This window comes from Echiichthys vipera (genome assembly GCF_963691815.1).
Source record: "Echiichthys vipera genome assembly, chromosome: 2".
In the NCBI taxonomy this organism is placed as follows: domain Eukaryota; kingdom Metazoa; phylum Chordata; class Actinopteri; order Perciformes; family Trachinidae; genus Echiichthys; species Echiichthys vipera.
This window is the reverse complement of record NC_139827.1, coordinates 14223937-14251319: the sequence shown is the minus strand read 5'-3', so window position 1 is coordinate 14251319 and position 27383 is coordinate 14223937. Positions and strand designations below refer to the sequence as shown.

Sequence of the window (27383 nt, the reverse complement as noted above, 5' to 3'; positions counted from 1 at the left end):
TTTTCCTATTGTAAACCGTTAGTCGAATAGTGAACTGTCTTGTGTTCTGTTTTGTGACTTAAATACTCTGCCCTTTATACTCCGAAGTCACCTGTGTCCTGTGGGGAATTTAAAAACCTCATGAGGTGCTTTGAGGCACTTTCTTGAAAGCTGCTCCAACTGCTGTTGTGGGTCACATTAAGCTTTATCTTGCCCTTTTACTATTTTATTTATTTTGTAATCTGTCAGGTTGCGACTTTTACGTAAGCCTTTGTGCTGCTGTTTTGGGTTTATTTCTCGTCGGGATTCCCGACTAAATAAAGGATAGATTAAAAAAAAAAAAAGTCACAATAAAATGAATCTAAACAAAACACCTTACACTGATGCTTCTGTCTTCACCAAACAGCCACATTCATTCATGACTTCAACTGCATCTGCCGATCAGCTTCTCGTCAAACAATGGTCTTGCAGCTAGAGCGGCAGCAACAATGAGAGGAAGGGACCAGACTCTGTATTGTTTACTCTCCTCCCACACTCCCGGGGCATCCAGAAAATCTCTCTCTCTGGTTGCTTTGCTGCAGCGGCCCTGGCCAGAGTGTATTTGGTATTATTCCCAGCTGAATGTAGGGTTCACTGGGGCTACGTGGATCAAACGAGTGACAACTAGAATGTATCTGGTATTATGCAATGTAGTGAACAGGTTCGCTGAGTGAGGCTTTAATCTGTTTCTGTACACAAACATAATGAGCACGGGCTGAAACATCATCTGTGACACAGCATTGTGACACTTTGATGTGAGTGAGAGTCGCCCTCCACTGGTGGTTCACTGCAAAAACACCCCATGGATAGGATCTGGAAATAAAGAGCTTATTTATTATTTAGTTATTTCTTCAAAGCAGACTGTTTCTAATAGAGATGGGTGGCTCTGCTGTCGGAGTCCTGCATCGCCTTGTCAGGTTTCCATACTCAATAATGACCGACTCGCTCTACATTATCCCTGTTACCTGTTGTTGCGGCTGTTATCACAATAGTCACGTCTGCAGGTCCCGCAGGATGAATTGTGATGTTTTGGGGATCCCTACATTTGTTTTGTTTTGTTTATTTCACACCAGACCACAGCAATCAGACAAAACAAACTACAGACACCAACATACAATTCCCATCAGCCTCAGCTGTACTTTGTGTTTTGTGCTAATTAGCTAATGTTAGCATTCTAACACACTTCTAGACTTAAACACTGTGTAGTGTAGTAGTGTAAAATAAGACTTCTCCAGCTCCCCTTGTCTCTGTTTTCAGACTTTAGAAAATCTATACTGTGACAGGAGAGAGAGAGAGAGAGAGAGAGAGAGAGAGAGAGAGGAGAGAGAGAGAGAGAGAGAGAGAGAGAGAGAGAGAGAGAGAGAGAGAGAGAGAGAGAGAGAGAGAGAGAGAGAGAGAGAGAGAGAGAGAGAGAGAGAGAGAGAGAGAGAGAGAGAGAGAGAGAGAGATGAGAGAGAGAGAGAGGAGAGAGAGAGATCCTATTGTCTGTAGAGTGTACAGTGGCATACTTAAAGCTGGGGTAGGCAGTTTTGTTGGAAAGGCTAAATAAATGCCTGAATATGAAAATGCAGCCCTCCTCCTGCAGCTCTCCGCTTTCTGCAGTAACCTTCACAGGCACTAGTCATTCATTTCAATCATCCTGTTTCAGTTCTGTGAGAATTACTGTGTTTTCTTTGCAAGCTTGTGAGCCTGTAAAGCTCTTTTACAGAAAACTTGACACACAAACTTGAATTAGCTGCAGCTGTGAGCCTCTCCAGGTGAGCAGAAGGATAAACTGTGAACGTTTTATCTCCATCTCTTTGCCGACAATGACACGTTTTATTGCATTTATTTGTCAGACTCTCTTTCAGACTCTTTTTGACATATCTCTTAGTTCTGGGTTTGTTAGCAGTGCAGGCATTCGTCGCAATGCTGGGGAAGCAACTTTTTCTACAGGATTTTCCAGCGTTGAATCAATCTTTCACCATCTGATGAAATGATGCATTTATAGAACAGCCAATAGGAACTCTCTCTCTCTCTCTCTGAAATGACCTGTGATTGGCCAAAGTCCCCGTCACAGGATAGATTTTGAAAACAAAACCAAGAGGAGGTGCAGAAGTCTATTTTTCTCTCAGAGCACTAGAAGTACAACATGCTGAAAGGTTTTTATGGAGATTATTATGCCTTTAAGCAAGCCTACAGGACTCTTCACCACTGACACTCAGGAGGCGAGTTGTAAATCTTGTTATTTCTTGACCTTTTTACCAGGCAATGATTAGAAAGAAACAGAAATGTAGAGGAGACTGTTTGGATAGTCGGACTGGTGAATAAATTCAGGACGATGAATATGGAGATATCTGCCAGTAGGCTCCACTGAGACATCCAGGCATCACTGTAATTGGCTGCGGGTGGCAGCAGCAGGCAAATGTGTGTGTGTGTGTGTGTGTGTGTGTGTGTGTGTGTGTGTGTGTGTGTGTGTGTGTGTGTGTGTGTGTGTGTGTGTGTGTGTGTGTGTGTGTGTGTGTGTGTGTGTGTGTGTGTGTGTGTGTGTGTGTGTGTGTGTGTGTGTGTGTGTGTGTGTGTGTGTGTGTGTGTGTGTGTGTGTGTGTGTGTGTGTGTGTGTGTGTGTGTGTGTGAGCATGACCTTCCACCCCTGTCTCCATTCACCCAGATGGGGTTGTCTTTGTTGTCTGACTGGCCTGTCATCTCTGAAGGCCCATTAGCTGATTCTGTCCCACCTCCCAGATTTGTCCCCGAGCCTCCTGGTTTTAACCCTCACCCCCCCCCCCCCCACACACACACACACACACACACTCCCCGACTCACCCACTCCCTTCATAGCTCCATTGGTCTCCACTGTCCTCATCTACCTCTTCTTTTTCCTGTGTGTTTACGATCACACAATAAGGTCATCCCATTATTGTATAACGGTCCTCTTTTAGCTCATTCCTCAAAACACACGCGAACCTCGACCCACTTCCTAACCCAAAAACATTAAGTGCACCTTCCTATTTTTATTTTGCTGTCTGCTGCCATTTTTTCCTTCCCGATACCAGAACTTTTTGCATCTGCCGATTCAGAGTACCAATTCGATTGGGTGAAAATACATAAAGTTATTTATTTTTTATCTGCTGTAAACTGCTAAACCTCTTTTTTTCTTTTTTTTTTTTGTAAATTAAATGGTTCTTTTGGGCTGTCGATTGGACAAAATAGGTTATTCAAATGATAATGTAACCTATTTTCGGACATTTTCATTAATGGAAACATTAGTCGATAATGAAATCATTGTCCGTAGCCAGGTGACCATCTGTGGACCCGATGCATCGCTGCCCTCTAACTGACCTTTTCACCGTTCAAGTAGAGCTGCGGCCGCCATCTTAAAGACAAACACTCCTACTTCTAAGTCTAGAAACTATAAACACGACCTGTCACACAGTCAAGTGCATTCGGTCATAAATATCGACTAAAAGCACCCTGAAGTGGTGGATATTTGTTTTCTTTAGAAATCAAGCTTCACTTCACTACATGTGAACATGTTAATCGAGCATCTTATAACTATTGGTTGCGTATATCTGTCCATCTGTGTAGGTGTCTGTAGGTCAATCAATAGAGAAGAGTGTAATTTACCATTTCAGTACCAAAATAATACTTTGTTTCTGCTACAAAGCTCAGTCAACCATATGGATAAGCTTCTTTTTATTCCGCCTTTATTTAACGAAGGATCTCTTGAAATAAATTGTCTCTAACAAAAGAGACCTGTCCAAAAAACGTTCAAGGGACAGAGCACAACTTTCAATCTCTGTAGTTCAGATATATCTTGAAGGAATGATAAGATGAACCTCTGGGATTGTTAGTTGTTTCCTGTTGTGACTAACTCTCAGCTCTTCGTTCCTCCAGAGCCTCTCCGGTGTTCAGTGAGGAGCTCCTGGTCAGCTGTGGTTTCCTGCTCTGCCAGAGACTCGTGGCCCGCATGGACCTGGTCTCCATCCATCTCTCCTCCAGCCCTCGTCTCTTCTCCTTCCTCTCCATGGCCTGGGGCTTCGTGGCGGACGTGGACATAGAGAGCGAGAAGTACCGTCACGTCGGGGCCGCCCGGTTCACTGTTGGCACTTTGGTGCGGCTGGCTTCTCTCCGCATCTACAAGGGCAAGCTGTCGTACCTGCCCGCCCCAGAGGACTACGGAAAGGAGGAGGGTTTAGGAAATAACACGACGCTGCACTGCAACAATCAAGCTCCCTCCTTGGCTCCGGCCTCTCGACCGTCCAGAGACTCTCCCTGCCAGAACACCTTGCAAAACTCCTGCCACTCCAACAACTCCCTCAAAGTGAGGAGGATGGAGAGCACACCTTCTCGGGGTACCACCAAAGCCGTTGGCGGCCCGCCTGACTCCCTGCTGCTGCCTCTGGACCAGACGTTGCCCAGCGACTGGGTGGTGGTGCAGGAGGAAGACTTTGTCCTCATGCTGGCCATGTACCAGTCCCACCTGGCTGAGGACCTGTTCGCAGCTCCACACGCCACCTCGGATGACGGTGTCATCCACCTTTCCTACGTCACAGCAGGGATATCACGCACCTCGCTGCTGAAGCTGTTCCTGGCTATGGAGAAGGGTGCCCACCTGGCTACTAACTGTCAACATTTAGTGCACACTAAGGTGCGGGCGCTCAGACTGGAGCCGTATTCACCCAAAGGAATAATAACAGTAGATGGAGAAGTGGTGGAATACGGGCCGGTGCAAGCGGAGATACACAGAGGCCTGGGGAGATTAATCACTGGATGAAACAGCTTTCATCTCTGCTGTTAAAGGCTCAATAAACACATTTTTAGTATTTCAAATTAAAAATGTACAGGGGCAAAGCAATGAATGTAAGACTCATTCGCTGCAGCGTTAGCTTCTCATCGGTACAAAGAAAACTGTTTCAGTAGGAAATCATGCGATATTACGATAAACACAAGTGCCACGTAAGGAGACCCAAGTGTTTATTTGTTTTGAAATTAATTATTAATAAATGCAGAAAAGCTGCATAATACAACCATGAAATTATAAAAAAACCTAAAACATTTTTTAAGTTGTTCCTTCATCCAACTTCTTTTCACAATAAGAGCATTTATGACAGGTGCTTTTTGAAGTCAAACTGTTCTTTTTCCTTGTTTGTTTTTAGTCTTCATCCTTCAATCAAGGAGAACAGGGCTGAGTCACGTCTGTGATTGGCCGCTGCTTCGGTCTGTTTAAGTGGACAGCCAATCACATGTGATTAACACGTGACTGAGAGACAAAGCACGAGTACCAAATAGCTTTTTTCTCTATACTTTTAGTACTTACTGTTACTGCATGCAGTATGCAAACACTTGGGACATATTACGTCTTCGTAACATAGCATCTTGAACGTTGACCCTCCTGCTAATATATGCTGTGCAAAGGACTGTGGGTCAGAATAGCCAGAAGAGCATGCTGGCTTAAATCTTTTTAGTAGGGGGGGAAGTCAAGGGGAAAGACTTTCTTACAAGTCCTGATGATCATAAAAATAAAAAATAACGCATCAATTTACGGATCTAACTAATACAGACACACGTTTCATCAAGCTGAGGTGTTAGCCTCAGAGTAGACCCATCACCATCTCTGGAAGCTCTTTTTGTTTATTTCTGCGTGGAGTTTATTTCTTCTCTGTTCAGAAGCCGACGTATCAACTTGAATTACGGCATCTTCTGCAGCAGCAAAGGGTTGGATTTATGTCGTGCGTGCGTGTGCGCGTGTGCGCGTGTGCGTGTGTGTGTGTGTGTGTGTGTGTGCGTGTGTGTGTGTGTGTGTGTGTTGTAGTAAATGTGAGGGGAAAGGGTGATCAGGCTTTGTGACTGTTTATTAAACACAGAGAGCCTCAAACACTCACATCAGTAAATATATTATTTACTGTTGATATTCTAAGACAGCAGAGATTTGTAATGTTAAATGATAACGTAACAGAACCTTTCCATCGGTCATGGGGTCCTGGTGGTCAGTTCATTTGTAGTTCCAGTGTCTTGAATAATTTTTGTTTCTTTCTTGTCTCAATATTTGTGTTTTCATTTCACAAATTCATCAACAGCCGCTGCTCCTTAGCGTTGAAAGGAGCCAGTTGAGGTGGTTCGGGCATCTAGTAAGGATGCCACCTGGGCGCCTCCCTAGGGAGGTGTTCCAGGCACGTCCAGCTGGGAGGAGGCCTCGGGTAAGACCCAGGACTAGGTGGAGAGATTATATCTCCATGCTGGCCTGGGAACGCCTCGGGATCTCCCAGTTAGAGCTGGTTAATGTGGCCCGGGAAAGGGAAGTTTGGGGTCCCCTGCTAAAGCTGCTGCCCCAGCGACCCAACCCCGGATAAGAGTTTGAAGATGAGATGAGATGAGATTAGAAATTCATCAATAATTACTAGTAACTGGTTTTATTCGAACAGGTTTTGACACAGATCACCGGAGTTTTGTTTTTGTTCTCAAAGCTTTGAAAGTTGACAGACTTCACTGTCTGTAGTTTCTATATTTGCCAGGAAAGAGATGTTTCTTCTGGAATTTAAAAAGAAAACATTGAAAACTAACACAAACTAAGTATAATTGATCACCTTATTTGTACCAATGCAGAAATCTTAGAATACAGAGATTAAAACCTGCTCAAATAAAACCAAAACTATCTGCGTGACTTGATAGGACTAGAGGTCCCAGAGGAAATACTGTGCTGGTTTTGTTTTGTAATGTGGGTGAACTGACTCTTTTCCACCTGTTTGGTGCTGATTCGTCCCGTTCATGTGAATGAGTTTACTGGTACGGCTTCAGAAATCATTAACTGAAGTAGAAAAGAACGAGCCAGGAAAGAGGTGCTCCAGAAAAAAGTTTAAACTACAACATCACAGTCTGCAGCGCTCTGGTCCCGCACGGCCGAGTGATGTGTTTTTAGTGGCTCAGCGTGCTCTGAAGCTGCATCCCTCCATCCCAACACACCACTCTTCTATCTCCTCTGCTTTTATCCATTCATCCACTGCTTTACATACTGCAGTCCCAGGCCTGAGTGTTATTCACACACACACACACACACACAGCGCCCATGGGAGGTTTGTTAATGATCGTCACCTCGGTGTCCTTACGGTTGAGCTTCAAGTCACACAGAGGAAATGACTGAGGCGTTAGCCTACACGGGCAGTGAAGTCAGGATTTTTTTTTGAATGTGTTTTGAGATCCAAATTGTTTCGTTCATTTGACAAAAATCAGACGTGGACGCAAAGAAATCTGGTTTGAAATCAGTCAAAGCGACATGAACTCTGAGTGGCCTTAAGCAAGGGTTTCAGTAGGTTAAAACAGCTCATCGGTGAGTGTAGGGAGTAAATGGAGAGGGCAGGGAGGAGGAGGAGGGGAGGGGGGAGAGATATCAACTTGTTAAATGCTGCATGAGGTAGGAGGAGTTGTTACCTACAGGGAGCTCTTATTCTTCTTCCTCAGCAGGAGAAATCATTTGGGAGCATTAGGAAACCGTCCTGACGCTGAGAGGAAGAGAGGAGGACGTGTTTCAGTTAATTTCACGTCAAGGCGAACACGCACGCACGCACGCACGCACACACACACACACACACACACACACACACACACACACACACACACACACACACACACACACACACACACACACACACACACACACACACACACACACACACACACACACACACACACACACACACACACACACACACACAATCAAACCATTTACTGAAGTTTGTCATTTTAAACATGAATAAGATGTGTTTTTGTTTTAAGCATGCCACGTTTACTGTAAAGAGTTGACATGTCAAAGACCAAAATTAATTTATTCCAAAGGGATATTCTTTTATAAGTGTTTTTGCACAATGCATCGTTCCGAAGCCTTCACGGGACATGGAGGTTGATTTTTAGTAATTTAGTTGGTTTAAATTATGTTTACTGAAGGAACTCAGCTGACGAGCTGCAGGCACATACGATGGAAACTTGAAGATGAGCTTGTTCCACTTTGCTTCTGCTGTCGTTTTGGGGGACAAATGTTGTCTGTAGCATTGATTAATGGACATACTCACAGCGTCTCCTAACCTTTTCGGCTCGTGATCCCTTAAAATAAAACTAGTATGTCTACTTACAAGTGCAACCAAGGAAAGAAAATATTTATAAACATTTTAGGGGCCTTAAGATGTAAAATTATCCAGTCATTAATGAAACAAAACATACATTTTGTGCTGTTTTTTCTTGGTTGGGAACCACAGATCTAATATATAAAATAACAATAATCTTTCCTTACACCACAGAGTGCTACCGACCACTTCATACATTTTATTTTCTATGCAAAGTGAGGTTTCTTGTGAGTGATGCAGTGGCCCCTTTTACTGTCTGATGTGCCTTGATTGTGCTGCCTCCTGGTGGTTTGAACACAGTGGTGCATTCACTGGTTTCTCATCTGAAATTCAGTTTGTTTTCTCATCAACATTTAAAAAAAACAAACTCTGATATGCCCGAGGAACGGACATATTGGACACACTGATGATAGTGACACATCTGTCCTTATGTCAGAGAAATAAGTGTAATTGTGGCTCAGTGACTTAAGAAACTGTTAATATTGTTGCCATGGTGCCGCCTCTTCATCAATTCTTCTGGGGAGATCTTGAAATCTTGAGTTTCTCATTGAGTTTCTCTCTGTTTGTGATCGAGTTGAATCAGACGGATGAAGTTTGAGATGATGAAGGACCTCATGTGCGTTGTGCGGATGAAACAAACTGTAGATTGAAGTTTACGTCTGTACCTGCTGCTTCTCAACTGTCGTGTGTCTAAATGTTTATGGCGAAGGGAACATAGTTGTTTTTTTGTTTTTTTCCTGGCACACTGAAGATGAAATGTTTGATTCTTTATTCACAGAGAGATCTATTTTTCCATTAGACAAATGTCTGTAATTTTTCTATTATCAAATCAAACATTCTGCTGGAGTGTTTTTGACTGGAGAAATAAAATAAACGTTGACAAACATTCTGTCTGGGTGTGATTTGGTTTGAGAAACACTAACTGTTGTCACTGGTGTGTGTATGTGTGTGTGAGTGAGTGAGTGAGTGAGTGAGTGAGTGAGTGAGTGAGTGTGTGTGTGTGTGTGTGTGTGTGTGTGTGTGTGTGTGTGTGTGTGTGTGTAAAAAAAAGAAGAAGTCAACACACATCGTGCCTTTGAACATGACAGGATGGAGGGCTCTGGGAGAACAGGCTCTCCTGCAGTTACATCTGACCATTTTCCGCCAAAGAGGCCGCAAGAAACAAGGTATCTGAATTAAAGCGGCACCTGAGCTAAGACGATGAATAAAAAAAAAACACCACTTATATTCAGCACTTTACAGATCGGCTTATTTGAAGCTACCACACTCACTTAATAACTTGCTCTCCTGGTTTGGACCCTAAGTGTTGAAAGCACTTATAACAAGTCACTTTGGACAAAAGCGTCAGATAAATGTTGTGTCATGAAGTACATCTTTAGAGCTGAAATGTGTCACTTTGTCAAATTTGCGTTGAAACTCACTGAGACAGACGGTGTGTGAGAAATCCTCTCTGCGTTTCCTAATGGCATCTGAGTGTTCACCAAAATACAGTTTTTAATGTTTTAAAAGACACCTCCCTTTGGTTTTTAGTGAGAAGAATTTTAAATATATAAATAATTTGGTGTTTTTTTCAGTGGCATAATTTAAACAAACTGGCACTTTAAGGGTTAACGTTTTCAAAATGAATATTTGATCATTATGATCAGGGCTGATGTTGATTAAAATGTAACTTAGTGAACTACTTAATACTTTTATGGCATTGTTTGACATAAATGGATGCAGAACTGTTAAAATTGATGTCTAACTGCTGTCAAACAGTACTTAAACAGGAGGAAATATTGTGTTTTTGGGGGACTATTTCCAGCTGTGGATTAATACACATTTGATAGCTTGTACCAGCAGGTCAGATGTAGGAAAAATAAAATAAACGTGTGTGTGTGTGCGGCTGCACAGGAACAACTTCTTCATAGGATCAATTAAGTCTCATGTCACTTGTTAACTAATAATAAAGAAAAATGGAGAATACCATAACAGCTAACAGGGATCCAAATAAATATAAACCACAATGTTACTATGGTACTGCTTGCAAAGTTTAATACATCACTATACATTTGTTTTAATGCAACAAAAGTAAACCATTAAAAAATGAAATCATAGGTACAATACACACTCCGCATTTTGTACATCTATGCCCCCAAGCACCCACGTGACTCGTTAGAACTCAGGTTTGTGTTAAATATATACTGTATGTATTTATATATTTCAATATAGTCATGACATCTGTACAGAGGGAATCAGGCTACAAATCATAACTTTATTAGTTCTTGTTTTTTTAATAATAATAATAATCATAATAATAATAATAACAGGCCACTGTGGAAATGTCGACATCGTACAGTCAAGTCGTTTGTAGCCCGTTCAAAAGGCTTAAAGCAACATGTTACATGCTTTGGCTGTAAGACAAACTTCTCGCAGTAATTATAATAGTAATAATAATAACAATGGTTTAAATTTGAATATACACACATACACAGAAAATTGTACATCATGTGCTTGATATCCTGCCAGATTTTTGCTTTGAGATCTAGTCGGATAGCTTCACATTTTCTGTTTCTGCGACTAATGACGGATGAGAAAGATGGAGCAGTAACGTCACCTCTCGCCTCGGTAAACAGGGTTCATACTCGTCAACGAGAACTGTGAAGGTGACACTTTACAAACAGCAGCAAGTGGTGGTGTGTGGGGGGGCAAGAAAGCAATCAAGGCTACATGCTACAGCTACAGCAGCCAGTGAAGAAGACGACACATCCTCCTCTGTCGCATTAAAGGCAACAAAATAATGATGGCAAAGTCAGATCCAAGGAAGAGGACAATAGTGAGAAAGCAAGACAAAATACCCTCATTCATGACCTTTATTTTCTTAAGTCTCTTGGCTCAAAGCTTTTATCCTCGGCCATCACTCGTAGTTTCACAATGTGCTCTCTCATTCAGAAAACACTCTTCAGCATCTTTGTTCAAGTAAAATACCAGACAGCCAGCGCACTCTCTCATTTATTTCACAGATTATAGCAAGCACAAGGGGGTTCGTCTGACTGTATTATAATCATAATAAATGTTATTACAATAAAAATCATAATATCTTGAAAGAAAAGAGCATAATGCTAAAGGTGGAATGCGTTTTTTAAAAAAAGGATGTAAACAACTGCTCTTATTTCCCCAGGAAGCACGATTTGGACCCAAAGGTGAGCTTCATTTCTTTCACAGTTAAGTTTCGTGGTAACCCGTTCAATGAAACCTAGATTTGGTTCATCCAGATTGAATATCTGACATGTAGGGAAAGATAAGAAGATCGCAGAGAGGAAATATCAGCTTGCCTGCGTGCTGTAATTTGTGTAATTGTCTCTGGTCAGCGGGATCAGCAGTCGCCAGGGAAAAACCAGAAAACAGAAAATAATAACGAATCAAGCAAAAATAATTAGAAGCGTCAACAAACCTTCAGCAGCACACTTACTGTAGTTTGTATTCTGATGTTATTAAACTCTGCACGCGCAATTTGGAGAGGAGAAATAAGAAGACAGCGATGGCCGCAGTGTGAGGGAAGGGACGGTGCACCCAAAAGCACATCTGTTTCCTTTTTACCTGTTGTACTATTTGTCTAGATCGTTTGAGATATCAGCCATAGAGATGTATGCCTTCTCTTGAATATAATGGAACTAGGTTGTACTCAGGTTGCGGTGCTCAAAGCTCCAAAAAAATACAAACAGCAATGTCTCTCTTTTCCAGGAATCATGACCCGGTGACTCAGGATAATCCACAGACCTGTTGTGAGCAGTTTCATGTAGAGACTATTTTCTTTCTATTGAACTACACTCTCTGACCGTATCACCGCACCGAAGGAAGTGAGGACGAGAGGCTTGCGCTCGCGACAGTGTGGGATGTAAACATTATGTAGCTCGATGGGCTTTGGAGAGCCTCTCGTCCGTGAGCTCGCTTCCTCCTGTGATGCGATATGGTTTGCAGGTTTAGTTCGGTGGAAAGAACCAGTTCCTAAATTAAAGTGCTCACAATCAGGTCTGTGGATTATCTCGAGTAACCGGGACATGATGAGTTTTTCAAATGTATTTCTTTGGCTTTAGCACCACAAGCCGAGTGCCATCTTAGTTCTATTATATTGGAGAGAAGCAAAACACCTCTCCGGTCGATATCTCCAACAGTGAGAAACTCACTTCAAAAAGATTGATAAATACCACAACATGAAAGAAGACAAATATGTATTTTTGATTTTGGGCTGAGCTGTCCCTTTAAGAACTGATCAGAGATCTAAACTATTAAGGAGGAAAACATCAGAGCAGGTTTTAGTGGTTTTCAGTGTGTGCCTGGGCCGGTCTATGTTAATGACACGAGCAGCTCTGTACACAATGATCTGAGATTATTAACAACAATTCAAGTAAGGCAACATGTCGACATGAGATGACGGAATGGATGCTGTATGTTTTGTTTTTTCTCTGAATTTCTTCTTTAAATTGTGTGATTTGCATGTGATGTGGGTTTACCTCCATCACAGAAAAGTGGAGCATTGTGGGTAAAGCGCCGCTCTGGAAACCTGCACCTCAGCCCCCGCGAGTAAAAACAACTTCAAATGCGTCAAAAAACACCAAAGCACGAGTTTGATTTTGCTAAAGTCTACGGAAAGAGAATCAGAACTTCTGAATAGAGGCTGCAGCTCTGTTAAGCTTCTACTAGAGCACACGCACGCACGCACACACTCACACACACAGACACACACCTTCATATGGAGCGGCCTAACTGTCGTCCTGTGCCTGGCTGGCTTCTCTACACACCAAACAGCTGCAGCAGTCTGACCTCCAGAGGTGATTCGTATGTAAACTTTGTCACTCTGTGTTTGCTGCGTGGTTCAGTGCGGGTGATTGGCGAATGAAAAATACCAGCGGGTACATTAAAGTGGAAGAAGTGGTGAAGCTTTTGTGGTTGGCAGTTTTTTTTTAACCGACATTCTACTTGAATATTTTGTGTTTGTGGACAGAGAGAATTTGGCAGAAAAGCGTTCAACCGGTGATTTCTATTTAAAAAGAATCCTCCTGTTCGGTTTATTTATACGGCGTCACCTCTCCCAAGACCAGATTGTCTGTTTGTTTGTGGTAGTGCAGGATGGTACAGCGATAGTATCAATAGTGCTACAGATAGCCAGGAGAGCTGGGCTTTGCAGTTTTCCAGCCATCTTTGACCTCGTTCAAAATGCAGCAACGATCACGAGTCTGCTTGACATTTTTCAGGCTGATTTGAGCGGAGAGTGGTTTGTCCGGCAGATTCTCGCCCATGTGACGGATGGTGCTGGAGGCTAGGTGGATGAAGGAGGGTGGAAAAGGGTTCATGGCACTGATTTTTCATCTCATTCGGTCCTTTTGTTTTGCATTCACACCCTCTTTCCGCTGAAGTCCAGCTGAGGACCAAAAAGAGAAACGGCCTCAGGTGAAAGCTCCTTGTGTTTACCTGCGTCCGTGAATAGATGAGGGTTTCCTGTGTGACGGGGGGTAGCTCCCAAAAGGTTTGTGCAAATGGGTGAGCGCATGTAAGGTCCACCCCTCTCTATCCATCACACTCATCTGAAGAGACACTGAAGGAGAACAAAGACATTGTCAAGTCGCATCCAAAACCTAAAACCTGCTCACTCTCCGGATCAAAAAGGTGCCGTTCTCCTGCAGCGGTGGTTTGATCCAGAGGGTTTATGGGGGTGGGAAAGGCAGAACATTGTGGAGTTTGGGGGCAAACGGAGCAGGACAGACTAGGAAATGGAGGACAAAAATGTGGGCAGTGTTGGGGGCACAGTGCAGCTCTGGACAAGGGGTACAGAAGATATATATTGTCGGCCCCCACCCCCCAGACAACAAGTAATGGATCCTCCTCTACAGCTTTAGGCGGATGAAAAGGTAGAATAGAGAGAGGGAGGAAAAGAACAGGGAACAGTGCAGAGGTGGGTTGGGGAACGGAGGGGAGGCACTTACTTGTCCTCTGTGTGCTCAGGGATGGCAGCGGCGGCCAGCGCAGCTCGGTACTGCAGGAGCACACCTCTGACGCTCTTCACAAACCCCTTAGAGAGCGGGAAGAGTGGAAAGCCGATGTCCGGGTAGCCGCTACCCTCTGGGAGGAAACTCCGGTAGCTCTTTCTTCGTTTCTTTGGTCGCACCACCGGCTGGCTTCCTGTGGAGCCCACGGCTCCCCCGCTAACCGGGGCTGAACCTGATTCTGAAGTCCCACCGCGGACAACGGAGCCAGCAACGGCAGAGCCACTCTTGTTTTCACCACCCATAGAGGTCACGCCCTGGGCGCTGTCGCAGTGTGAGTGCTGGCTCAGCTCCTGCTGAGAAGCTGCTGTAGTGGAGGGACTCAGCCCTGAATCCTCCAGCTCCTCCTCCATAATACTGGTGACTCCGGTTCCTGTGACCCCCTCCTCCCCAAGCTTACTGGGGGTGCTGTGAGCCACCAGCACAGGCCCTTGCTCATCCAGAGGCTCCACAAATGAAGGTCGGTCTTTTGCGTGCGGCGCCCTGGAGGACACGTGTGCCGCCCTCTCAGCGCCGTCGTTCAGCTCGAGCCACGCATCCAGACGATGGACGAGCCGCCAGCCGTTAGAAACAAAGTGCTCCTGGATCTCCTGTTTAAAGAAGTCGATGGGATTCTGGAGGAGCTGCGTCATCGACTGCACCATCTTGATCAGGGCCATCTCGTTATAGCAGCGGCTGTTCTCGTATCCTTCCTGTAGGCCTCGGTCGCTGTCGAAGCCAGCCTCGTTATAGTACGGCTCATTGACGAGGATAAGGCCTGCAGAAAGAGACGTGCACGTGCAAAGTTCAATGTAAAATAAAAACATAAGGCAAACAAGTACCAGTAGGTTCAGAGTGGTTATTTCACTGTGTGGTGGAGAACATTTGAACCAAATCCTGGTGAGGGGTAACGAACACGCACTTGAGTGAAGACTGAATTATACAATTAAAGTCACTTTTTTACAACTCTGAGCCAGCGGGATACAGATTTGGTTCGAGGTAATAAGTGAATTATCTGTTCCCAGTTTTTCTGGCAAACTGCAGATGGGTTTTATAGAAGTGGTGTAATGTGTGTGTGTGAGGCAGAGGAGTTGAGAGAGTGTGTGTGTGACGCTGCACTTGGAGCCCATCTGAGCAAATGAACACATGAATAAAACATTTTTGTGCTGCAAAGAAGAGAGAATCAGAATCAGAATCTGCTTTATTCACCATGTATGTGCAAACATACAAGGAATTTGACTCTGGATGTTTTCTCTCCTCTGTGTACACAATACCCAGAAAAATACAAAAAACACAGAAAAATACAAAACAAAAATAAACCATAGAGATAGAAGGGTGTGTGTGTGTGTGTGTACACGCTCTTACCTTGTATGGAGATTAGGACTTGCAGCAGACTGGACTTGCTGGTCCACCTCTCAGTGCCCTGTGAATCACATCACCACAATTCAGGAGACATTTATGAGAAAAACACCAGAAGGTCTCTAAATTGAATGATGAAAATGTTATCGATTCATTTTTTATTTCAAGGCCTGCCTTACTTTGTTAATGTCTTTTACTTTATTAGTATGTATGGTATAACAGTGTGGAATATGTTTGCCCAACCCTGTAAATCCCATAAAAAGATTTTGAAAAGAAAGGAGTCTTCAAATGTCTTGTTTTGTCTGAACAACAGTCTTAAACCCAAATATATTCAGTTTACAATCTATAAAACCGACACAAGCAGCCAATCCAGCTAGATTTATTTTGTGTCAATTGTCTTATTGATTTATATATGTTGGTGTGTAGCACCCTACCACACAACACAACTACACTTACCATCATTGCAAATAACTTGTGAAATGTGTGAAGTGTGGTTGAAAAGAGCAAGTTTAAATCTCTTCAGCGAGGCTCTACTTCATCACGTGTTTCTTTAATCACAAGTCAACAGGTTGTTTTTGTCTGTCCAAACTTAAGTCAGTAACAGATCACACGGTACATACATTAACCTATAAAACAGCACTCACCTTGCCGATCCAGGTGCCCAGCAGGCTGACGCAGACCTTGCCGTTGTCGTAGAGGTTGGGATTGAGGCGTCCACTGCACTGCGACAGGTAGCGAAACAGAGGCGGCACAGCCGGGTAGATGTTGGGCAGCTGGATGTCAAACAGGAACAGACCGTCCTCGTAGGGCGTACGAGTCGGCCCTTTGATCAGAGCTGAGAACAGGTCCTGTGTCGAAGAAAGCAAACACATTTTTGAACATCTTTTTATCATGTATGACGTCATTGTAACCTAAAGGAGGATATGATCAGACAGGAGAATAAAGCAGTCCGTCACAGTTCAAATAAAAGAAGGAGAGGAGGACTAGCAGCTTCTGTCTGAAGGTTATTCATTAGTTTTTAAGTATCAACACTCTGTTTCCCATAAACCCCAGCTGCTTTCTTCGTTGTTTTGAAGACAAAGAAAAAAGGCTCATAATTTATAACAAATGGGCGTAGAAAAAGGGCAATAAGACTTTGAGCCTGAGTAATGATGCTTATGATTCATTTCAGCCTCTGTTGTTGTAAATCACCCGTATCTGTGACGAACGGCATTCATGCAGTGAATTCTGACCGGACAGATGATGTCTATTTAATGGTAGATTCTGGTTTCTAAAGTCCATTTCCCACACACAGTTGGACTGGATATTAAACAGCTTTTAACCCTGCAGCTCTCTGGTACCAATGTCTGAGTAATGTTCGCTCAATTGAGCCCATGTCTGAATAGAGGAGCTCTAAAGTGGGCATGTTGATGAAGTTTCTATCAGGCGGCTCGTGCAAAACCAGAAAAAAACAAAAATCCAAGGGTGATGAAGACAGGCGATTTCCAGCAGATTTTCCAACAATAGAAACTGGACCTGCCAGTATTTGAAATAGAAGGAGCACTCTCGTTTTAAAGTTGAATCAGCATATCATTTATTTCCAAAATGGTTCCTTAATAACATGAAACCCACCATGCGATCTTCGAATGTTTTGACCATGATGCCGTCCGGCAGTGATGTTGCAAGGAGACACATTTCCTTCCTCACTGTGCTGAAGAACTTCTTTGCCTCTGCTGGCTGAAACTCCATTTTCTTAAATGAGTGTGTGTCTGAAAAAAAAAGTTAAAAGTTTAAATAGAAAGAGAGGACATGCAGATGGTGACAGAACAGCAATACAGAAAGATTTAGAAGTACAGTCTGTGTGGGCAGGGAGTGTGAGTGAGTGTGAGTGAGTGTGTGTGTGTGTGTGTGTGTGTGTGTGTGTGTGTGTGTGTGTGTGTGTGTACAAAATGGAAATGGGACGCAGACTTATGTTGTCTGAGTGACATGTCTCACCTGGTGCCCACTCCAGCACAGAGAACACCTCTCCCTTGGCACTGGTGAAAGTGACACCTGGCTTGCCACCACTCTGTTGGCACAGCACCGGTGTGTCGCTGAGAAACTCGCTGGGCCATTCTTGTCCACCCACTGGCGTCTGCGGCTCCTGCTGGGGCTTTTCCTCTCCAGCTCTCTCTACCTGAACAGTCAAAGACCGGCAGGTAAGACATAACCTAATGCTGCATCATATTACTATTTATTTAACGGAACACGCCGTGCAAGTTTAAGAAACTCTGCCACGTTGTAGACGCATTAACCAACTACCTCTGTCCCTGCCGCGCCGCTCCCCCCTGCCTCCACCACAGCCTCCATCTTCTCTTCCTCCACGATGGCCACGTTGTCCAGAGTCTTCCTCAGGTTCTCCTGCAGCTTCTTGATGTCGTCCAGGAAACGCTTCTCCTTGGTCGGTTTCTCCGGGGCCGCAGGAGTCAGTGAACTCGCTACATTAGTTGCAGAAGCAGGTTCGGCGAAGGTCGGGGAGGTCGGAGATCCTCCGGTCCAGAGCTGCTCCACAGTCATGTTCTTCAGGCTCTCCAGGATCTTCAAGGCCTCTTTCAACTCCCTGTAGCCCCGAGAGGCACAGTCTTTACTGGGCTTCTCCGCTCCATTCACTGCTCCTGGAGTGGTTCCTAAGCAGGAGGAAATTTTAAGTGTATAACAAATTCTTGCAAGTATAATTCAAGATATGTCAAACAGGACACAGGTAGAATGTTTTTTCTCTAATGGGAATGCATCAAATGTCTGAATCCCCATTCAGATGAAACAACAATGATGCTCTATGGTTATATCAGGCTTTGGATACTGGGATACTTGTTGGTAGAATTCACTCATTGTTGGTTTTTGTCTTTTCATGACGTGATTTGTTGACATTAAAAAAAATAGATATCACCAAACCAAACCTAAGTAATGACATCAACGCCTGGAAAAGTTTCTATTTTCTCAGGTTTATGATCTGTCTGTCTGTCTGTCTGTCTGTCTGTCTGTCTGTCTGTCTGTCTGTCTGTCTGTCTGTCTGTCTGTCTGTCTGTCTGTCTGTCTGTCTGTCTGTCTGTCTGTCTGTCTGTCTGTCTGTGGGGCTCTTCAATGTCTTTGAGTGGGCGTTCATTTGTTGTATTTTCTTTTGGAATTGTTGCATTGTCTTCTTGTTTTCTACATAATGAACTTGTTTCTGTGTGCCATTTAATACAAAGCACTTTAAGTTTAATTGTAATAAATTTTGCATATAAATAAAATGTTCTTGGTTTGTACAGATTTCAACTAGAAACTGAAGTCGGTAAATTTCCGTGAACATGTGGTGGAAACTAGAGGATGCCACTTGCAGCATACAGAGAGGGCTCAGAGAAGACAGGAACAGAAGGTGGAGGTAGAGATATATTACTTTTTAACAGATCGTCTGTCTCATTACAGGGTCGATATGGTGACAGTTTCAGCAAAATATGACAAAGAATTTGCATAGATAGTTACCGACTTCCACCCAACGTGTGGGGCAAAAAGCCTTTAAAGGACAAAATATCATACGAGTGGGTGCGGCAGTAGCTCAGTCCATAGGTGACTTGGCTGGGAACCGGAGGGTCCCTGTGTGGACCATGAATGGAGCGTGGACTGGTGGCTGGAGAGGTGCCAGTTCATCTCCTGGGCACTGCCGATGTGCTGTTGAGCAAGGCACTGAACCACCAACTGCTCGGGGCGCCTGTCACTGGCAGCCCCCTCGCTCTAACATCTCTCCATTAGTTGCATGTATATAGGTCCTGTCTGTGCGTGTGTGTGTATTTCGGGCCTTTGTGTGTTTAAAATGAAAAAAATAGAGTGAAAATTGAACTTCCCCATTGCGGAACGAATAAAGGAATTCTTCTTCTTCTAAGGAGAAAGATTTATGTTGTACTGTGGAGTTTAAACTATTCCCTTGAAACCAACCAATAATATAAATGTTACAAAATACAAATACAAATACAAAATAAGCTCCCTACCTCCTCCAGAAGCGGGACTAGCAGCAGCAACAGACGCTTCTCCCTCCTCTCCAGGGGCTCCTTTAGTGGGGCTGGTGACCCCGTCTTTGTTGCCCTCTTGAGGGGGGATGATGAACGCCGTGGAGCTGGTCGGGGTGGGTGTCGGGGTTGTTGTGTCGATGACATCGGCGTTGTTGACGTGGCTGTCGTCCTCGGTGGTGAGGCCGTTATCCGTCTCCCAGCTGTCGCTCTCGTCCTCCCACTCCTCGGTGGACAAGACACTGCTCGTCTCCTCCACCGAGTCGTAGTCGGTCTCCTCGATCTCAGACTCCACGTTGTAGAGGTGCTGTGTGCGTGATCACGAGTAGTCAGTCAGCAACAGACTTCTTACTTCTACTGTCAAAAAAGTACATTTAATTAAGGATACATTTTTACCTGTGGAAGGACAATGGTCATGGAGTTATCCGCCCACACCACCTCCACTTTGCTGCTCACATCCACCCTGGAAACCTGGCCGACCGACGTCTGAGGGAAAGTACAACACACAACACAAAATGAAAACAAGGCTAAACATGTCTGAGAGAATATTGTGATTATGTATAATACAAATAGAAATCGACATGACTTTTCTTTACTTGCAGACTCTACAGTAAGCAGTGGTTGTTATTACTCCATTATATGAAACTATTGGATGCAGGGAGCATACTTTTGATTTTCTTAAAGTTTTTTCCAGGAGAAGCGCTAGAGCAAGTGCTTTACTCGTTGGATTATGAAATAGTTTGAGGGTAAGTTGACATTTTACCCTGAGGGTGGAGCAGGAGAAAAGCTCATCGAGTGTCTCAAACAGAGGGATTTTCTTTTTAGAAGCATGCATGTGTTCCCAGTGGGGCTGGGCGATGTTGCCAAAAAATAAAATCCCAAACTTTCACAGTTTCACCAGGCTTCATTTGTAAAATACAAGTAAATAAAAGATTGCTTTATTATCTTAAACAAAAAGAAATGAATAAAGTGCAAAATTAGCATTCCTTCTTATAAAATAAAAGTGTCTCACTGCCTCTAGGGAGGAAAAAAATGTATAGCATCTCTGAATAAAAACAATTTTGCAAACAAAACCAAACTTATTTGCATAAAAAAGAAAAAACAAAAAAAGAAAGAAAAATGAATGGAGCAGAGGGGACGGGGGCCGAGAGAGAGCAGTAGACTTCTGTTTTGACCCAAGTTAAAAGGTAAAAATCTATTTTTATTTTTTAAACACTGTCCAAACAAATTAATCTGATTTTAATTTAAAATCAATTAATCTCCCCACCCTAGTTCCCACTATGTTTCCTGCTGATCCAAATGTTTGCAGAGTAAAACTTTAAACGCTCAGGTGCCAGTTTATTAGGTACACCAAGCGAAAACGAATGCAGTCTGATACATCTGTCCATCACATCCATCATCTGCCACCGTTTGTCCCTGACGGCGTCGCCGGGGGCCGAAGCCCTGGACAGTCCTGTAATAAACCGGATTCATACACCTTTTCCAAGGTCAAATTCAAACACTTTTCAAGGTCCATTTTCAAGCTTTACTTCACCTTACAGCTGTGCTCAATTTCACATTTCTACAAATACATAGCGTAAACATTGAAAATGATTATTTCAATTGAATGTTTTTCCCACCCCGTATATGTCAATGAGGGTAGACTGAAGATGAAAGACAGACAGGTCATAGGACAAAGGTATTTCATCGTCCTCACCTCATTTTCACAGTCGTTGTGTCCGTTCTCTGAGTTCCATATTCTGATGACAATGTCGGTGGTGCGGAAGTGGAAATCAGGGTGATCCGCAATGTCATACACACTGACATCCTCCTCCATTCCGAAAACCTGGAATAAAGCAAAACAAGAATACCAGGCCTATTTAACTGCTACTATGAAGTCAAATCATCACATATTGTACAGCAGCCTGGTGTCCCAACATACCACCACCTGCTAACAGTATATGAAGGAGTGTAGTCGGGGCCATCCCATAATACTACCAATTTTTCAATTCTCTCTTTCATCTTGTTTTCCGGACTGACCTCCACGTCATCGCTGCTGGAGTTGAGTTTGATCCACTTGACAACACATGTTCTGCCCTTGTGATCACCAGACTGGATCACACCGTACACACCCGGGTCCTGGAGGGCTTGGGCTGAGAGAACACACGCACACACATACGCACACAGTTTAGAGAGCAAAACAAAGAACAATTGAATCCTGAATATGCAGAGATTTATAACTCAAATTAATTTGTTCTAAAGAAAATGGAAACTGTAACGTCCCAGCCCTGTTTTCACTCCACTTCAGACACACACACTCTGCACTGTTTCAGCAAATGTCCTAGATACTGTAGGTACAAGGTGGCAGAGTGGAGTGGCCTATATAAAAACAATCACAGTCCACAGGGACAGAAGTCTGACACACGCTGCATCTTCATTGGTCTAAAGAAGTTAAATGGAACAAAGGAAAATAAAACTTAATTCATTCTTTAAAAAGGTCCCATATTTTTTTTACAGGTACATTGCTTGGATTTAGGGTTTTTACTAGAATTTACAAGCTTGAATGTTGAAACACTCGTAATACTGTCCGTCTGAAAATAACTGTATTCACCCTCTGTCTGAGACGCTCTTTTAAAGGTTGGTTAAAGGCACAGTTTCTGAAAACAGGCTGTGTGAATTTCTCTGTGGATTGAGAGTTTTGATACTTTCACAGTATTTCTATAGCTTCTCCACCTGCTGTATGATAATAAAAAAAAGACATGGTATTCTATTTTTTTACAATATTAGAACATTAAAACATTTAAAACAAACTGATTGTCCTTACGTCGTTTGTCTACTACGAAGTCCCCGGGACAAAACTCATGGCTGTCGAGGTGCTGGATGGGGATGAGGTCATTCGATCGGATCCCCTTCTCCACCCGCCCATCCTTCCACATCACGTCAGCTGTGGTCTTTGTGGATACAACTTCCACTGCAACCCTGCACAAACACACAAGGGTAAATGTTAACTTAAACTTTAAAACGCATGGTTACCAACTCTTCACTCATCACAAAAGCAAAGCTACTGTATAATACGTATTTCGGCTACTTTTTTGCCCCCCTCTTCCTATCCTGCCCTTATTTACTGTATCAATTATCTCCACTGAGCTACAACATTCATCTCCTCTCTTGGCAGGTTGGGGCAAGCATTGGTCTTCCCGCTCATCCTTCCTTTTCTCTAGTTCTTAGTTCTTCCTCTCATCAGTCTGCAGAGCAGAATCATGTTACAATAACTAATCTGTCGCTATTATCTCAGGAAAGAGGTTTTCAAAGTGACAGTTGGAAAGTTTCTTTCTTATTTGGAAAACACAAGTCTTATTGGCGACTGAACGACAAAGAACAGAGCGTCTGCAGTGTTGCGGTTAGTTGTGGTGAAATAAAACAAGCAAGAGAGAGCGTTAAATCTGTGTTGTATACTGAGGATGAGTGTGACAGTGTGCGGTTGAGGAAATGACACCGTCAGTCTTCTGTCCTGAAAGACTTTGTGTGTGAGGCTGCTGTCGAGCTCCGGTGTCACCGGAGAGACACACAAACACACTGTTGTCTGTTTTCAGGGGTAAACAGCTGTTGGTTGCTTTAACAGTCGGTAACAACTGATGTCATCGGCCTTATTTGTAAACCAAATTCCCGATACAATTGTGAGGGGCCTTATAGATCAACAAAATGTCAAAGTTGTTCCCCAGACACTAGATCAGTTACGCAGTCAACACAGTGGTCTGATGAGTCACTGAATCCTCAGACAGCAATAAACAAAGAGTGTATGAAAATAACTAAGACACAATGGAGAAGGAAAAGGACAAAAATGCTTAAGTTTTGTTTATTGCCATTAACCCACCGGTCGCCAGGTTTGAACTCGCGGGAAAACTTGGTCCTCTTCTTCTTGTGTTTCCTTTTCAGGTTACGGATTGAGAGTGGGATGCTCTTCTTACGGTTGGTTCCCAAACCGCCGCTCTGAGAAGAGGCCGTGGAGCTGGCTGATGACGTTAGAGAGCTGCAACCAGAAGTTTAGTCACAAGTTAACGTCTCCTTTAGCCATAGAAACTGTACATCCTTACATACACAGAATAGTTTTCCTCTCATAAACTGGTCCGCAAAAGTCTGAAAATAGTGGAAAAAAAGTCCAAAAAATATTTAATTTTTAAAAAATTGCAGAATGACCTACAAGAACACCTGCAAGCCTTCACCTTTGAGAAGCTAAAACCTGATAATTGTAGTTGCTTTTGCCACCTAAACTGATTGATTTTCTGTCAATCAACTAATTGATTAATTGACTCACTGTTAACGCTTATATTTACAGCGCTGGAGTATCTTTTCTGCTTTGCATCGTCAGTAGCGGTGACTTGCCAGGCACATGCCACATATATGGTAGAAGAATCTGATTAGGCTTAACTCGCCGGTGCAGCATGTAAACTACCTTTAAGGTACATCCACATGATCAAAAAAACAAAGTATGCGGCTTCATCGTCCAGGTGACAACGCCATGGGGGGTGTTTTCAAATCTTCCCACTCTGGGAAAAGGTACGAATCAAAAACCGTTTTCAGGTTCCGATAACTGCGTGTGGATGGTCGACCAAAACAATACAAAAGTTGTGCGGTTACAGGAAAACGTGTCTCCGTGTGGATGGCCCTAAACCTGTCTGGTCTCATTTAATATTAGTCTGTAATCCGATACCTGGAAAAGTGTAAGGAAATGACTATCAAACCAAATGCACCATCCTCTCCAATAGCCAGTAATGGCCAGTGGGTAGACATGAGGCCAGCAACCTTGATCTATAAAAACTGCTAAATGCTACTGAAATGGCTACAAAAGAAACTTCAAAGTCTGGAAGAGAAGTGAGTGGAGTATCTTTTAGAGCGTGCAGATTCAGCTTTCTGGTCATTTTTGAGGCAGAAAGGACTAATTGTATGTATGTGTTTGACGCGTATGCTCCACCAGTCGAGCTCCCAGAGCGCCCCCACAGACTTAGAAACTAGAGACTGAGCTAAAATGACAAAACGCATTTCTGTCACTTATACTTGAGGGGATATATTTCAATATTTCAGTAGTAAAAAGTGTGATCAAACATAAACCTAATAATAAAGTGTGTGTGTTACAGTCTCATGTCTTTCTCTCTCTATCATACACAAACACACCGATTTCATTCGGAACAAGTGAATCTGCTTCATTAATACTGCAAACCAAACTTATCAACAATAAGAGACGTAACCTGCACATTTGCAGGGTCATTCGGATGGGTAAATTACACCAGGCAGAATAATCTGTGGTAATTACTGCAAGCCTGGTGTAGAGAGGTCATTTGACTTTCTTCTCATGCTAAAGCAATGTCACTAACTCTTCCAAATGTAAGTCTTAACGCCAGAGTAGCACTTTCATTCACATGGAGAAAACACACTGAGAACGAGGGACACGACAGATGTGTCCACCCTGGGAACTTACCTATGAAGCTCTGTAATAGTAATTGTTGCGTTACTGGTTTGCATTATATTACCTGAAAGTCTACTGATCCATTAGTCAATCGACAGAAAAATTAGCTGCAACTAATTTTCCAATAAAACATATTCACTGAAAAATGATTCTTCTCTTCGTCATATACTGTGTCTGCCGCTGGGTCTTTATCAGTTCTTTCCGCACTTCAACACATTTAAAACAAACAAGCATTTAGTTAACAGACCTGGTATCGTCAGTGTCTTCTGCAGCCTCATCGTCAGCGTCCTGCTCCCCGTGTTCAGCCGAGGGGTCGCTGGTGTTCTGGGAGTCCGGAGCGTTCTGGACGGGCACAACAGGGCCGTTGTTGTTGTTGTTGGGATGAGACGAGTCCGTCTGCTCGGATTTTTGCTCCCCTGGTGAGAGATAACACAGCGGTACACATTAGGGTTTCAATTTAAGGGATGGGTGGATGAATGCTTTTAAAAAAACTTAAAGAAATATATGATTTTCACTTCTGAATTATTTTATCAGTCTCTGTGGTGAATCAAAGAAAGCTAAAAGCTTGTAGTCTGAGCACTTAAGGCTTTTATTTTGATATGGCTTTACGGAGAGAGAAACACACTCATCTATTTTTCCTGGATCTTGCAGACAGATGCAGTGCTTCCTGAGCTAAAAGTGTGCTGCACTTCAGTATGAATTCTAATTAGTCTGCTTCCTCTGTGCGAAGCCCCATTTGTGGAAAGGACTGCTGATGTCTCACAGGACCTTTAAATCATTCTGACACTTAGTTCTCAGCTACTTTAGGGAAAATATAAGCAAGAAATAATGCTCACCTATCTGACAATGATAGATTATTGTGTGTGTGTGTGTGTGTGTGTGTGTGTGTGTGTGTGTGTGTGTGTGTGTGTGTGTGTGTGTGTGTGTGTGTGTGTGTGAAGTTGTGAAATAAGAGAAAGTATATTTTATGCTTAGCTTTACATACTGTATATGTTAATTTAAACGCACAATATTAATTTTTCTGCCGCTTCTCCGGCTTAAGATTCCTTCAGTGAGGAGGTTCCTTCATCATTCATCATAAAGTTTTTACCGGGAGTTGAATTAGCTGCAGAGGTCTTCTCCACTCCAAAACAAGCGGACCGGGTCAATAAAACCGGTAAAAACACGTAAAAAGACGTCCCAGAGGGGCTGCGAGCTGTGCGGCTGCTAACGTTGGCTCAGCTCATTTCTCTGATAACTTAAGGTTCAGATTTTCGAATTTTTCATCAACATAAATAGTGTTAAAAATGAAAATTGTTGGAACATTTGGGATAATGTAAGTACACAACTCAAAAACATATACATAGGTATTTTAATGCGTAAAAGTTACATATCATTCCTTTAAAACTCCAATTCATTTACTCTCACTTCTGTCTTGCTGCTGTCGTAATATGTTTTTGGCTAAACGATAAAGTTTGATGACTGGAAAGATTAATTGGAGATTAACCAGATCAAACCATCTTAAACTACCCAACCGCTGCTGGATGTTTGAGTCGGATAGGTTAAAAGAATCTGAACCTAAAAAAATGTGAAAAGAAGAATCTTTTTAAAAAAATGTGTAAGTCCAGGTAACATTAAAATGATAATTTGTGTTGTAGTGTTGAAATACTGACAATATCAGAGAGCTGCAGTGTGTGTGTGTGTGTGTGTGTGTGTGTGTGTGTGTGTGTGTGTGTGTGTGTGTGTGCGTGCTGTATGTCCCTCTGGATATTGTGTTTTCTTTGCAGAGTGTTGTTCGGCACCTTGTGTATCGACATTCTCCGTCTTCTTCCCTGAATCCTTCTTGAACATCCTTTTCAACTGTAGCACACACACACGCACGCGCACGCACACACACATACGCACACACACACACACACACAGACAGAGAGAGAGACAGAGAGAGACAGACAGAGTTTTAAAGATGATCAAAAATGCCTCGCCCTTAACAAGTACTGACTGTCTCTGTGATACCACGGGGTATCCAACATTCAAGGAAAACTTTCTTAAAATACACGGAGCACCGCGTTCCTCCCGTTCATTAACTTCTTGTGTAAAACAGGTGAAGCTCCTGAGGGGAGAACAGGCTGGATCCTCCTACATTCTTACAAGAGGTAACGAGTTCTTCATATAGTGTAAAACAGCACAATAAAACCTATACTACATTTGAAAAAGTTAACACATTTCAGCCTCACCTTTCTGGCCATGGGGTCTTCGGGCAGAACAGGGGCACCCTCGGGTCCTTCGCAGGTGATGCGTGTGGCATCACCCTTAGCAGGAAAAACATATAGGGCCCTCTCTCCCAGCTGCCTCTGGGTGTGGTCGTAATATCCCAGACGCCTCACCCTAAAGCCAACCAGCGCAGTAAAATTACCCCGCGGGCAACAAAAGTTTGTTCAGTTTGTTCTGTAGACACAAATCTGTATCTGGACACAGGGAAGAACAT

General features: G+C 43.2%; 2 protein-coding genes across 2 annotated transcripts in view; one reads left to right on the top strand and one right to left on the bottom strand.

The window, feature by feature from the left end:
* Window positions 1-7328, top strand: part of LOC310960188 (sphingosine kinase 1-like) — a gene marked incomplete at its 5' end in the record, with an annotated part of 38515 nt that extends 31187 nt beyond the window's left edge. Inside the window, one exon of the mRNA XM_083931812.1 lies at window positions 3895-7328. Coding sequence (XP_083787938.1) covers window positions 3895-4774 — 880 coding nt within the window. The 3' untranslated portion in view covers window positions 4775-7328. The remainder of the gene's footprint in view (window positions 1-3894) is intronic.
* A 3908-nt stretch (window positions 7329-11236) lies between these two features.
* Window positions 11237-27383, bottom strand: part of ube2o (ubiquitin-conjugating enzyme E2O) — a 37489-nt gene continuing 21342 nt past the window's right edge. Inside the window, exons 8-22 of the mRNA XM_083921802.1 lie at window positions 27133-27283; window positions 26701-26758; window positions 25167-25335; window positions 23330-23485; window positions 22280-22434; window positions 21496-21608; window positions 21173-21301; window positions 19873-19962; window positions 19459-19783; window positions 17756-18120; window positions 17450-17630; window positions 17087-17223; window positions 16120-16323; window positions 15482-15539; window positions 11237-14894 (exon numbers count right to left, since the gene is read on the bottom strand). Coding sequence (XP_083777928.1) covers window positions 14074-14894; window positions 15482-15539; window positions 16120-16323; window positions 17087-17223; window positions 17450-17630; window positions 17756-18120; window positions 19459-19783; window positions 19873-19962; window positions 21173-21301; window positions 21496-21608; window positions 22280-22434; window positions 23330-23485; window positions 25167-25335; window positions 26701-26758; window positions 27133-27283 — 3112 coding nt within the window. The 3' untranslated portion in view covers window positions 11237-14073. The remainder of the gene's footprint in view (window positions 14895-15481; window positions 15540-16119; window positions 16324-17086; window positions 17224-17449; window positions 17631-17755; window positions 18121-19458; window positions 19784-19872; window positions 19963-21172; window positions 21302-21495; window positions 21609-22279; window positions 22435-23329; window positions 23486-25166; window positions 25336-26700; window positions 26759-27132; window positions 27284-27383) is intronic.